We start from the raw sequence: 13,197 nt of genomic DNA on the forward strand, positions 1-13,197 counted from the left end.
TTTTCAATGGGAGAAGAGATGGATAGCGGAGGAGAAAAAAGCTTTACAGAAATAAAAAAAGAAACAGATGGAGGTGTGCATGAAGAAAATCCCACTGAGCCCACAATCTTTTATACAGATCAGGTATTTCTAGATCCACTTCTGTACTTCTTGTCACATTATAATAAAGAATATACAAAACACTCACATGTGTCGCAGCCAATATAGTCCTGAGTAATGTGTTTCCTGAGAAACAATGTCCTTGTGTGGATTATGAAAGGGGGCTGGATTACTTTACCATTTTTGTGGGCAGACAGAACTCCTCCACACAGGACTTCGAAACGCTGAGGTCAGATGTTCAGCATCTTAAACCATGTATTTGCAAAACGACAAACAAATGATACATCTACTCAATAAATACAGAAGTGTTATCTTAAGTAAAATATGAGAGAAATATGTCACTGACCTGTTCATACACCCAAGGAAAAGAAACAAAAGTTGTGAAATCCTGACTTGCTTAACTCTCAAAATATCTGGACAATTTCAAGAGCATAACATTTCCATAAAACATAGTTATGCTACGTGGGAATTAGAAATTAAATACCCATCTCTGTATTTAATGCCAGCACTCTATGCTGTGAAAATATCAATGGAGGAGATCATATTCATGTTTAATGAATGCAATAAAACTCTGCTATAGGGGAAATGTCATTTTTTATTAGATTAGCAGTGGTGTGAGTCTGATGAGACACAGACCTGCTGACATGGCAAACTGGGAGTGAACATAAATGTAAACAGGTGTCCCTATTATTTGAAAAACATGAATTCTTTTGAAAGCTCCATCTGCTTCTTATCCTCATGTGTTCTGAAGTTAAACAATGGCTCTGCTCTGCATTAAATGAAGGCAGCTGCAAATAGAGGAAATATAGAGGGGAAGATGATCCCAGAAGAGTCATACTCGACCTATTTAAGCATGCACATTTAATTAAACAAGCTACTAATTATACAAAGTCATTTGAATTCATGTGAGAATGCAAACGCATTTCATTTGCAACATCTGCTTTAAAAGCACAATGGAAAATTTCTCAGACAATAAAACACTTTGTTCCACTGCACCTCATATTGGAGAACTACAGAACACAACAGCACATGATCTGCTTGAACCAATGAATGTGTCAATTAGTATTGAATGTACAAACTTCATAGTTGGAAGAACATAAGAGAAGAAAAAATCTAAATGTTGTTAAAGTCATATAAGAAAATAAGAAGTGTACTACCGAATGCGAAGCATTACAAAAGTGTTATCCAACTCACTTATGTTCCTTTTTCAGACTTCCTCTCATCACAGATCTCTATATATTGTGTATTAAAGAGACATTTCACCTAGAAATTCAACTTCATTTATTCCCCCTCATGTTGTTCCAACCCCATATGACTTTTTTTCTTCTGAGGAACATAGAAGAAGAAATTTTGAAGATTGCTGGTAACCAAAGAGTTTCAGTTCCTATTGATTTTCAGAGTTTGGACAAAAATACTTTTGCAAGTATATTACAAAATAATGGAAGTCAATATGAACAGAAACTGTTTGGATATCAACATTTGTAAATTGTCTTCTTATTTATTGACTATCCCTTTGATACAATTCAGTAAACAGTTTATATATATATATATATATATATATATCATTCACAAGCTTAAACCACAATCTACCAAAATTGCAACTTTGTTTGGCACCTGTATACTGACACTATACCTTTTTTATATTCCTGTTATCATTATTATTTTAGGCATCTCAGTCAACGCATGCATGTTGCCTTCTTACTTTGGTTCTGATGGTTCAGCAGCTGCTCAGATTACTATAGCAGATACACTGCACATTACAGGACCCTGTAACACAATCTGAACAGGTGAGTAAAATGTTTGTTTGTTTATTAAGTTTTTTACGCCATGTTAGCATCATGGCTATTTACATGGCAAACAAGTTCAGTATCATCCATAAGATTTACATTATATGAAACATTTCAACTTAACATAAGATAGAAAATCTAAAATACATTTAGGTGGTACATTTTCAAATATTCCATGCAAGCATGTTTCTAAATAAAATCGTTTTCTAGCAGCATCATAAAAATTACAATTCAACAAAATATGCTTAATAGTCAAAGGAGCTTTACATGAAAGACATAAAGGAGGTACTTCGCCTATTAATAAAAACCCATGGGTAAGTCTTGAATGCCCCGGTCTACACCTAGTAAACACAACTTGATCATGTCTTGATTTAAAATTACAGAAGCTACTTCTGTGAGTATAATGTACCTGAATCTAATGTAGAAGTAAGCGTTCATTTGACTACTTGTGGGAAATTCATTCACAGAATAAATTAATCAGGGATGTGCTCATAATAAAATTCTGGCCCATACTGATAAATATTAGCCTATACACTGTATCTACACTAAAAGGATAGGCTTGTTAAACCACTACAATCTATTTGTATGTTAAAAGTGTATCTCAGCAAGATGAAGGCTATGGCATGACAAACAAATAGCTATCCTATTTAAAATTCTGCCATTTGTTGTGTCTGAACTAGAAAAAGTGAACTTAGTTCTAAGTTATCTGAATCTTAATAAATAAATAAAAACACAGACAAATAAAAAAACGATATAATAAAAATAATGTTAATGTTATGTGTATAATAATTGCTGATTTTTTTATCATAAAGTTCTTTAAAATAATAATAATACGTTTTCTTTTGACTGTACAGACTACGTAGCCTACTAGAATAGCATTGGCCTATATGTGAATGAATTTATGGTAATGGACTGCTGACACAGTGGTGAACCGTTGTGTGATTCTCTTTGGAGCCTGCAGAGGGCGCACAAACATTGGTGGTGTAACAGGAGCAACACAGGGCAGGAGCAATGTCCTGTGATTTGAAATGATTGTCTGGAAGCCTCAGAAATGATTAAAATGATTAGACCTCTTGACACTCATTAAGCTACAGTACATTGCTTTATGTGCTCTCTGCACTCCACCTAATACAACTGCACTCATCATGAGATATATATCTAGCCAATAAACAAGCGATAACATCTTTTAATATTTTAGACTCTGTGGTTTTCTGTTTCTTCAATTATTCTAGAAATCCACGAAGAAGAAGAGCAGATGGACAGATAACCTGGACGAAAGACATGTGGACATCCAGTACATACAGACACACACACGCTCATGCATACACACTCAAAGAGCTCAAGCAAAAACAGCAGCAGATTCATGACAAACGATGGCAACACACGGCTTGCAAGCTGTAAATGAAAAGACACATTGTTTGCTATTCTTTGTCACTGAAAAACAGGCGCACAGAGGTCTCATAGACTGGATCAGTGGAATGGAATATGAATGTGAAATGGGGCTAAACTAAATGACGGGTTCTTTTGTAGGGAATTCTTTCAGGTTGTGACTCACAGGAGGTGATTTGAAGAGCCTGAATAACAAAGAAACTGAGAAAAACAAGATACTTTTTTTTTTTAATGAACAGATGTGCAGGCTGTCCACTGCCATGTAAAACAATGTAATTTTTTTGGCAAAAATCAAAAGAATTTTAATAAATTTGTCTTTTATGAAACCTTGTCAGTTTAAGCATATTTTTATCTATAATTTGCACATCCTTTGATTGTCAGGGCAAAAATAAATGTGTCAAAGATGTAACTGAGAAACAAGCAAATCAGTCATCAGTGTTTCATAATGTAAGATTTTAATATGTCAATTTTATCTTAAAGCAAAGCTTTACACAAACTGACCTAGATTTATGTTATGCTTGGGTAACAGTAGAAACATTCGAAAGTTTTACAGTTAGATTGAGTTTTTCTAGTTATTTAAAGCATCATGATCTCTTGCAGATATTACATATAGGCACTTTCTTCGCCACTGCACTTCTAAGCCTCACTATTTCTTTAGTAATCCAAAATAAGCACATTTTTTATTTTGTTTGAATTTATTATTATTCAAGTATTTTTTTTAAGTAACAATGGTGATTTGCACTAAAATGCACATTCTTATCAATACTGAATAAATATTTTTTTCAATTAATACACTGAAGTCTTAAATTCTCTAATGACTGAGAACAAACAGTAATTCAAAACATGCTGAAAAAAAGATATTCATGATTCAGGATATTATGTCTGGTAAACCTGATCAATTTTCAAATGCAGTCAGTTTGTTCTGTATTCAAAGCCATGCATACATCCCTTTATCAGAAAGGAGACAAACACAATTCTGGGTCACGTTCTTAGAGATCATCAGTGGTTAGTCAGCATCACCCAATTCAAAGCACTTGAAAACATGCAGCAAATGTGTCAGGAATAGCCCTTCTGTATCAACAGCACACATCATGTTTCGCCCTCTTCTCTGCACGTATTCATTATACTGCTGACAGTGGGTGTCAATCAGATCATTAAAACAGGAGAAAAACTCATGTAGCCTTTAAATGCATCAGCAACAATCTGTAAAATATTCATGATTTAGCTGTTACTCTGCTATAAAGTCTGTAGAAGCCTGAGTCAATAGGTCAATGGGTGAAAACACAGACAAGAGGCATCTGGGGGTGTTTATAAACAAACAGAGTAAGGTCAGAAATGTTGTAACGTGGCTCAGTGCAGATAATGTCAGGCAATATCTAAAATGGATTCTTATCACAATTCTTCAGACAGTTTATGTTCTGTACTTCACATTTTAAAGTGGCTAACTGAGATGTGCTCTGAGCTCTTCTCCGGAAAATCTCACAGGCTGAATCTGATGTTTTAGTCAGCCGATATGTTCTCTTTTTAAAGACGGGCTCTTAAAGGATAAGGAATAAGGAATAGATCAGACTGACTTTCAGACAGGTCACCAGACTAAAATTGCTCAGATAAATTTGTCGTTTTTTCCCTGCTGAAAAAAAACCAATAGAAACCGTCACATAATTTCTAATGCTTTACCCTACAAATCCCATTCCAAACAATCAACTGTTAACCATTGCAACTATTGCCTGTAGTGTTTTGGAGCATATTCCATTTTATTTAGTGGTTTTAAAATGTCAATAGAAGGCAACACATTACCAGTAGACCCACAGGGATCATTACAGCTTCCATTAAAACCAATGCAATTGCCATTTTAACAATTTAAACCAAATTCTGAAGGTTTCTACAGTTCTTTCTCTGACTTGCTCACCAAACATGTTGCTCATTGTTAAAATATACTTAAAATGACAATCACATGAGATGAAAACTCCAGATATGTAAGTCTAGAGACAGAAATCATCCCCTAATGGGTGCCACCATTTTGAAATGACATAATCAGTTGCATTGTGCAATTGACTAACTAACTAACTCTTAATTAAAATAGCAACAATACAAACTTCATAAAGTATTTTCAGTTAGGTGCATCAACAGCATAAATGTAAAGGTGCATCTAATATATATATATATAAATAAAACCAAGCAACTTAACGACACAATCTGCATACCTCAGACACAACAGCATTATCTAGAGTGATGACCATGTGTGCTATTCACCAATTCAAACATAATGAAAAATAAAATAAAGATTCTGTTGAATCATTAAATCACAGTGTATTGAGGTTGGTCTCAAACTTAGAAAACAGGTTCTGTGAGTCTTTAACTTCACTATCATTTAATAGAAAACTGAATTTAAATAGAAATTATCTATAAAGATCTAATAACGCCCTTTTTTTATCTCTGTCATGTTACTTTTTGAAATGTAATTTGTGAATCAGTGGGTTTATACAGCTTGGCTGTTTCATCCAGTATAACGGATCATTTGCACTCAGTGTTGGGGAGTAACTAGTTACATGTAACGGCGTTACGTAATTTAATTACAAAATAAATGTAACAGTAATCAGTTACAGTTACTAAGAAAAAATGAGTAATTAAATTACAGTTACTTATGAAAATTGTAACGATTACAAAGAGGATTACATTTGAATATTTACAAACATCCACATACAGCTTATTTCTTTCCTAAATTGCTCTAAGACATATGGCCCATAATCTCCGAGACGCGGAAAACACATTCGTAGAATCGAGTATAAAAATGGAATTCAGCCTATAACGCGGACGCAATATGCCACATTTTGGACGAATAAATCAAAAGTAGGTCAGTACACTTGAATCAAAACCCGATATGGACTGATGTCTGTGAATATTAAGCCGCAAAAAGACTGAATATGAATCCTGCACGTTCTGCGTGTCTGTGGAAATCAGGCGCTGACTGGACATCGGAAGAACCGGGACTATTCCCGGTGGCCTGGCAGACGATTTGGACTTCTACTTTAATATTGTTATTGTATAATTGCAGGCCGAATATACTAAAGCGATAATTTCCGAATCCGCCATTCGATAATTAAATCTCTAATAAATCATGAATCGGTTAGTCGTGACTGGCAATGGTTGGGCTCGCGCGCTCTCCGCGCCTCCGCCGAACGGTTTGGATCAGACTCCGAGTAATCAATGCGAGAGAGAGAGACCGGAGTGAACTGTGTAAGCGCACAGCTGGAGCAGAGAAGCGACACTTCTGTTCAGGGTTTCAGGTGCAGGTCAGTTTCATCTGTAAAGATGCTAATGTAGTTTTGTCTTTGTTTACTTAGTCAAGCAGCAACAGCACATTGCTCACACTCACTCAAAATACTGTATAAACGACGTCATTATTATCAATTGTAATGTTACAGTAGTAAGTTAGCAGACAAATCATCATATTTTATCATAGGTTTAGGGGCAGCTAGTGGATACAAAAGCACAAACCTTAGGATAATTAATATAGCCTATGGTATGGCACTAACCGTGGTTTAACTATGGAATTTGTAGTAAAAATAAATACAAGTGGTAATTCATTTGCCAAAAAAACAAAATTGCACTTACAAAACATGGTAAAAGTCAAATAAAAATCTTCAGTATTAAAGTCATGAGAGAGATGGGTGGATAATGGAAGTGAAGGTGCAGTTCAGGAGAGAACTCAAATCTTTTTTCAGGTCCAAAAAAAAAATAGGGCTGTCCATGTTTCAGATTGGGTTGTGGGTGTATGAGTGTGAGATTTCCCAGCCTATTTTTTTCCCCAGTCCGCCCCTCATGGAAATTAATCTCTAGAACAGTCACTTCATGAGCATTTTTTACTTATTTTGAGAAACTATCATCATATCATATACAAAGAGACAGCAGTGTTTCAAAAAGACATCAATGTTTCAGGAGTTTAGTACACAAAATAGGACACATGCTTATTAGATAACCGTATTTGAGTTGATGTATATGCTTTTATTTTTTTATTAACTATTTTTCCCCAAACCATTGTTAGATGCAGTTAGATGCCTGTAGTTATGCAAAGATTTGGTTTCAAAAACAGTATCTATAAACTATTTCTTTTGATTTTAAATCTGCTTTGAACTTCAGATCAATCTCTAAGTAAAAGGCAGTACTAAAGTCTGATTGTGTGGTGGATGTGTTCAAATGTGATCATCTTAATTCAGGTGATGAAGGATGGTGAAAGTCTGACAGTATTGAGCACTACTGTAAGGTTAAACCTGCATGGTGTAAAATGGTTGAAGATGATTAACAGTTGCAAATTAACATTCATTAGACATTTATAAAAGTAATCAAAATGTACTCAAAAGTAATTAGTTACATTACTTTATTAAAGTAATTAAAAAAGTTACACTTCTATTACATTTTAAATAGGGTAACTTGTAATCTGTAACCTATTACATTTCCAAACTAACCTTCCCAACACTGTTTGCACTCATGGTCATGCTCCAATAATGATTCATTTCAGTCATGTTCTCTGTTTTCCTGCCCCATTGTGTTTCCATATCAACACTTTCATATCAGTTTTGACAATCATAAGGTAAAGACCAGTTGAGGAAGGCGCATAAAAGGAAAGATGAGGCGAGTCTTTCTTCATCTCTCACTGTGCACAGTCAGACCACTATCAGTTTTGTTCTAAACAGACCAAAGCCATCAGGAGCCAACAGAATCAGAAAGGTTATTTGCCACTGTAATTGATCAACGCAAGCAGACAGCTGGCGAGACCTGGCCACAGTTACAATGTATCACTTCAACTGATGATGTCACAATGCCTTTAAAACTGTTGAGGTCTGTCTGTTGAATCTATTTGATGGGTTCTGTGATGGTGTTTGCATTGTGATTCATATCATTTGATGGCAAAATTATTGTGTGACTTTTAACAGGACGCTTTCTTAGCATGTCATATTTGATTTTATCAGACCATCAGTGTCTGAAATGTTTACTCCACATTAGTTAAAATTGTGGCTTACTCTAAGCTAATTTGAAGCTCTGGTCTGGAGGTTCTTTTTTTATTATCGGATGTTAATTTTTTTCACCTTTCTGAAATCACATCACAAAGAGAGCAAGTGAATGGATTTTAGTGCATTACATATATACATCAAAAGTCTTAATTTCTGTGGGAGGTTAAAGATGAAAGATAAAAGCAGTCAGATCTGCTAAAAGAACAATTCACCCAAAAAAATCTGCTTAAATTGTACTCGCCTTCCGAAATGCATATTAGTTTGTTGCTTCATCAAAGCAGATTTGGAGAAATTTATCATTACAGCACTTGCTCACCAATGGATCCTCTGCAGTAAATGGGTGCCATCAGAATGAGAGAGTCCAAACCTCCGATACAATCATCACAATAATTCACAAGTAATCAAATAATGTCTTTTGAAGTTAAACGCTATGTGTTTGTAATCAACAAATCCAGTCCATGATCCATAATAATGCTAGCTCCAGTGAAAAAGTCCATCTTCTGTTGTCTTTTCACCTCAAAATCCATCAACATATTGTTTAGAACTGTTTGGACTAAGAACAGTGATTGACCTATGCATATTTCATTATTTCTTTAAGGTGACAGAACTGATAAATTTGAACTCTTGACTAAGTGAAGTTAATTCCCTATACACTATTGGTATAGATGTCTTGAAGATCTAGTATGGATGACATGGAAATGGATAACATTTGTATCTTTCCTTTAATGGCTCCCGCTCTTCTGTTTTCACAAGAATGTGAGCTTTGGCTTGAGAAGAGCTGAGCTTTAATTATGAGCTGTTGAGAAGATGAGTGACGCCTTCAGAAGAGAGAAATGAGACACAGTGAGGTGGTGACAATGTCAGACATCTAACCACACCTAATCAGAATGTAAGACATTGCCGAGAAGCTTTCTTCATCCTGTCATGGTCTGCTCAGGACATTGTGGGAAAATCACCCAGAGTGAAATAATGAGTATGAATAAGGAGAATTCTTAGAATACTTCGAAATGAACTGTGAGATTAAAAATGACCTGTAATTTTTGCACCATATTGCTATTTCAATGTAATTATTAGCATATTTGTCAGGTAATTGTTTTAACAGAGATTTAAATAATAAACTGACGAAAGGCGAGACTACTTTTAATAAAAGAATTACAGAATCAATCAATTGATTCAGAGAAACTATTAAATATGTGTTATATAAATGTATGCATTTATATTCTAAAGTGCATTGACAGATGAGATATAGGTCATAGACATACAGCAGATATTCAGTGAATAACATATCTGATGACATCTCCATCAGCATTGTGAAATTTAGGTCACAAACCAATGTGACACCTGGACACAGATAACATTATGTGTGTGAATATACATGAGCAATGATATAAAATAACTACATGTTGAATATATTAGTGAACAGCCGTTGCCAGTTAGAGGTGTGTAACCTTCCTAACATCAGTGAAATCGACTGCCCACTCAGAGAGCAGAGAGGTGATTCATAAAACATTTAATCAAAAGCCCTTTCATTGATGCTCATGTTTTTACTGTTGTCAACTCTAACTATTGTACTCACTGTTTTTAGAGTTTCACAGAACTTCTGATACAACAATAAACAGAGAAAATGCGAAGACTGACTTTTAAGTGAATGGAAGACATGCTTATAGAGCTTAAAAAGAGAGAATGGAATATAAAAACATTCTGTACTTTCTGATCATACAGGTAATTTGTGACCCTTTTTTTTTGGCATTTTAATAATGTCATAAGGTTGCCCTGTTAACCTAAATTCACTATACACTCTTAAAATGGTCTCAGAATTTTTTTTTGGCACTCTATAGTAGAAAAACGTTAATTTTAAGAACAGTTCACTGCAAAGGTTTTTCAAGGTCATTTCATTCTCGCATAATAATAATAATAATAATAAAAATAATAATTGTAATTTCAATTGAAGAGTCATGTCAAACAACCAATCAATTGCATAAAAAATATATACAAATTCTCTTATTGGACAAACAGCGGATTTAAATTGCACGGATGTCAAAGTGATATCATCTTTGGTTCAAACTGACTGCCAGCTGGTTCTTAAAAAAGCAGCCTACTGAATACAGATGTAGTGACGTTACGTGAATACATCAGGTAACAGGAACATCGTATAAATAGAGAAATTTCCCAGCAACCCAGTGAAGCAACAGAAAGCGGCAGCAAGAGCACAAGCTCAGAGAAAAACTTTCAACGCTGGTATTGCTAGAACAGAAAATAGTAATAAAAAGGATTTTGTATATTAAATTCCCAGTTTTACCTTACTAGCGCCAAAGCATTCAGCACCATGGACAGCGTCCGCGCGGCGGTTTACCTGAGCGTGTTCCTCTCGCTGCTGTGTGTCTGCAGGGGTCAGATGTCACTGGACACCCGACTGAGAGCGCAAGAGGAGCAGGACATCAACAGAGACCTGGTAAGAGAATACATAAGAGGAACATATATGGCATAACTCAACAAATAAATTTTCAACCTGTTGGTGTAAAAAAAAAAATTTCAGCAACACCAGAAAAATAGTATGTAAAGCTTTTATTTTAATAAAAAAAAAAAAATTCAGGACAGTTCTCTTGATTGGGTTCAGGCATTTTAAGTGAAGCTATATATATGTTCATAACTATGAAAGTCTCGTGAAATGTGCTATACCTATTTTTTTTTATTTCAAACAGAAACGATTTACTTGGATAAAATATCAGACTATGTCAGAAACGTATCTTTAAATAATGATTTGTGTTTAGGCTGAGGCGCTCCATGAACTTTTGGATGGAGATCAGGACAATCGGATATCTGTGGAGAAAAAAGCTAGCGTCATTTCCAGGGTAAAGACATTCTTCCTATTTTCCCGTTATTAATAGCGCTCATCATCAAGTTAAAGAGATTGACCAAGTATCTAATGCGATGCACCCTGTTTAGTGTGATGTTGGGGAGCGCTGCGCCATGAAGCACGGCCCGCGCATCGGGAGACTGTGTGACTGCACGCGAGGAACAGCCTGCAATACTTTCTTCTTGCGCTGCTACTGATGGGGCTCGCGCAACTCTCCTCTCTCTCAGGCACTGTGAAGAAACTCGTGACAGGAATGCTTGGGACACCTCATCTATTTAACGGTTTAATTCTAAGCGTGAAATTACTTGTAGCCTATTGATAGGCCTTCTGTTCTATTGTTAGTAAAATGTAGCCTAAACTACATCTTTAGATGATTAAACGTGTTTATTTTGAGTAATGAAATGTCTTTAAGACTCATTCGTTCTGATACTTCTGATACATTGTCAGTGAGTGTATAATGTAGGTCTAACTATGTTTAATAAAACCATATAGGCTAACTGTTCAAACAAGATGTGAACTGAGGCGAATTATTACAGATGCATAATGGGTGCGATTAACAATGACGACGAACAAGTGTCATGATCAGCTACTAAAATCCCGATTTGAATAATCATTAATCATTGTTAATCTTATTATAGGCTTTGAGAGGTTTAACTGTTTGATGGAAACGTTTTTTGGAAGCGCAATGTGTTGAGGTTCTTCTAGCACAGCTAAATTCATCTTAAGTTTTAAAACCAACAGCGATTTGTGATTACAAGTGTTATAATGCAGTAACAATGGTATTTTTTATTATTTACAGCCATACCAACCGGAAAGCGCTCGAGCAGTGTATAGTTGTTATAACGAGCTCTAGCGCAAACTTATAAGATATAGGGCCTAACTAACTTTTCTGGTTACTGAAGCGTAGGCTACTGTATGTGTCAAATAATTTATACTTTAAATATATATGTATATTTTAACAAAGCCATTCTATAGACTACCTTTTCTCAGAATCGTTTTACCATATAGCCTACATTAATGCAAGCAGATCGGTTGAAGAGCTCGGTTCTAGATCCAGACTCATTCGGTTTCTTAAATCCTCTTTGAAACAAAATAGGATTGGGTTACTGTGAGATCTGTCCACGGGTTATAATGTGGTCACCAATCACCATTATAGAAATTCAAGAAAATGTCGCAAAGGGAAGGGAAATCTACATATAATGGCCGTGATAAATCGCGGAAAATCTCATCATCCTGCTCTTCAGTCGATCAGCAGGGGTGATCAATCACCTCGTGACGTAGAAGCTGGTAAGACCTTTTAAGTACCACAAGTCTTTGCGTGAAAACTTGTCCCGGACCCCTTGCCACTAGAAAAACCCCTACGTGATTATATTACAAATACAATGTCAAATCTATCTATACTTCTCGGAGCGCTTCACTGTGCGGTTTACATTTATTCTAAAATCAGTGGCGTGGATTCAAGACCGCCAGACTACGAACCGTCCAGACCGTCCACTGACGACGCGACAGAAGCGGTGAGGTCAAATATTGCGCGCGTGCATTTTCTTCTCAACAGATCGTTGGATCAGGGCCGGCCCGCGGCATAGGCAAATGCTAAGGGCGCCACTCATCCATAGGGGCGCTAGAATGAGTGAACGAGTGAATTATTATTATAATTGAATTATTATACATATTTTTTTTATAATAGGCTACTATTTAAAAACCATTAATTCGAAATACTACCAAATAAAGCAAAATTTTTTATCTCCCCCACAGGGAGCTCGTAGAAACGGGACTGGCAGCCCGCGCCAGTTCTAGACACGGTGAAAGTTTCCTGATTGTGACGGAAGGCCGAATTTACATGACACATTATAAATGAGAATAGTCTGCAGAGATGGGACCAAGTCACACATGTGCAAGACTCAAGTAAGTCTCAAGTCTTAACCTTCAAGTCTCAAGTAAGTCCCAAGTATTTTTTTCTAGTCAAGTCTAGGCAAGTCAAGTCAAGTCAAGTCACAAGTTATGTCAAGTCAAGTCAAGTCCTGTAGTAAGTCAAGTCCAAGTCAAGTCACCT

The 13,197-nt window shown here is 35.7% G+C and overlaps 1 protein-coding gene across 1 annotated transcript; it reads left to right on the plus strand.

Moving 5' to 3' along the window:
- Positions 1-10,343: 10,343 nt before the first annotated feature.
- LOC132104701 (cocaine- and amphetamine-regulated transcript protein-like) lies at positions 10,344-11,568 on the plus strand. The gene is made up of 3 exons (XM_059510262.1): positions 10,344-10,739; positions 11,059-11,139; positions 11,234-11,568. Exons 1-3 carry the CDS (start codon positions 10,614-10,616, stop codon positions 11,339-11,341), a joined length of 315 nt encoding a protein of 104 aa, XP_059366245.1. The 5' UTR covers positions 10,344-10,613; the 3' UTR covers positions 11,342-11,568.
- The last annotated feature ends 1,629 nt before the right edge of the window (positions 11,569-13,197 follow it).

This window comes from Carassius carassius, chromosome 25 (assembly GCF_963082965.1).
Source record: "Carassius carassius chromosome 25, fCarCar2.1, whole genome shotgun sequence".
NCBI classification, from domain to species: Eukaryota; Metazoa; Chordata; class Actinopteri; order Cypriniformes; family Cyprinidae; genus Carassius; species Carassius carassius.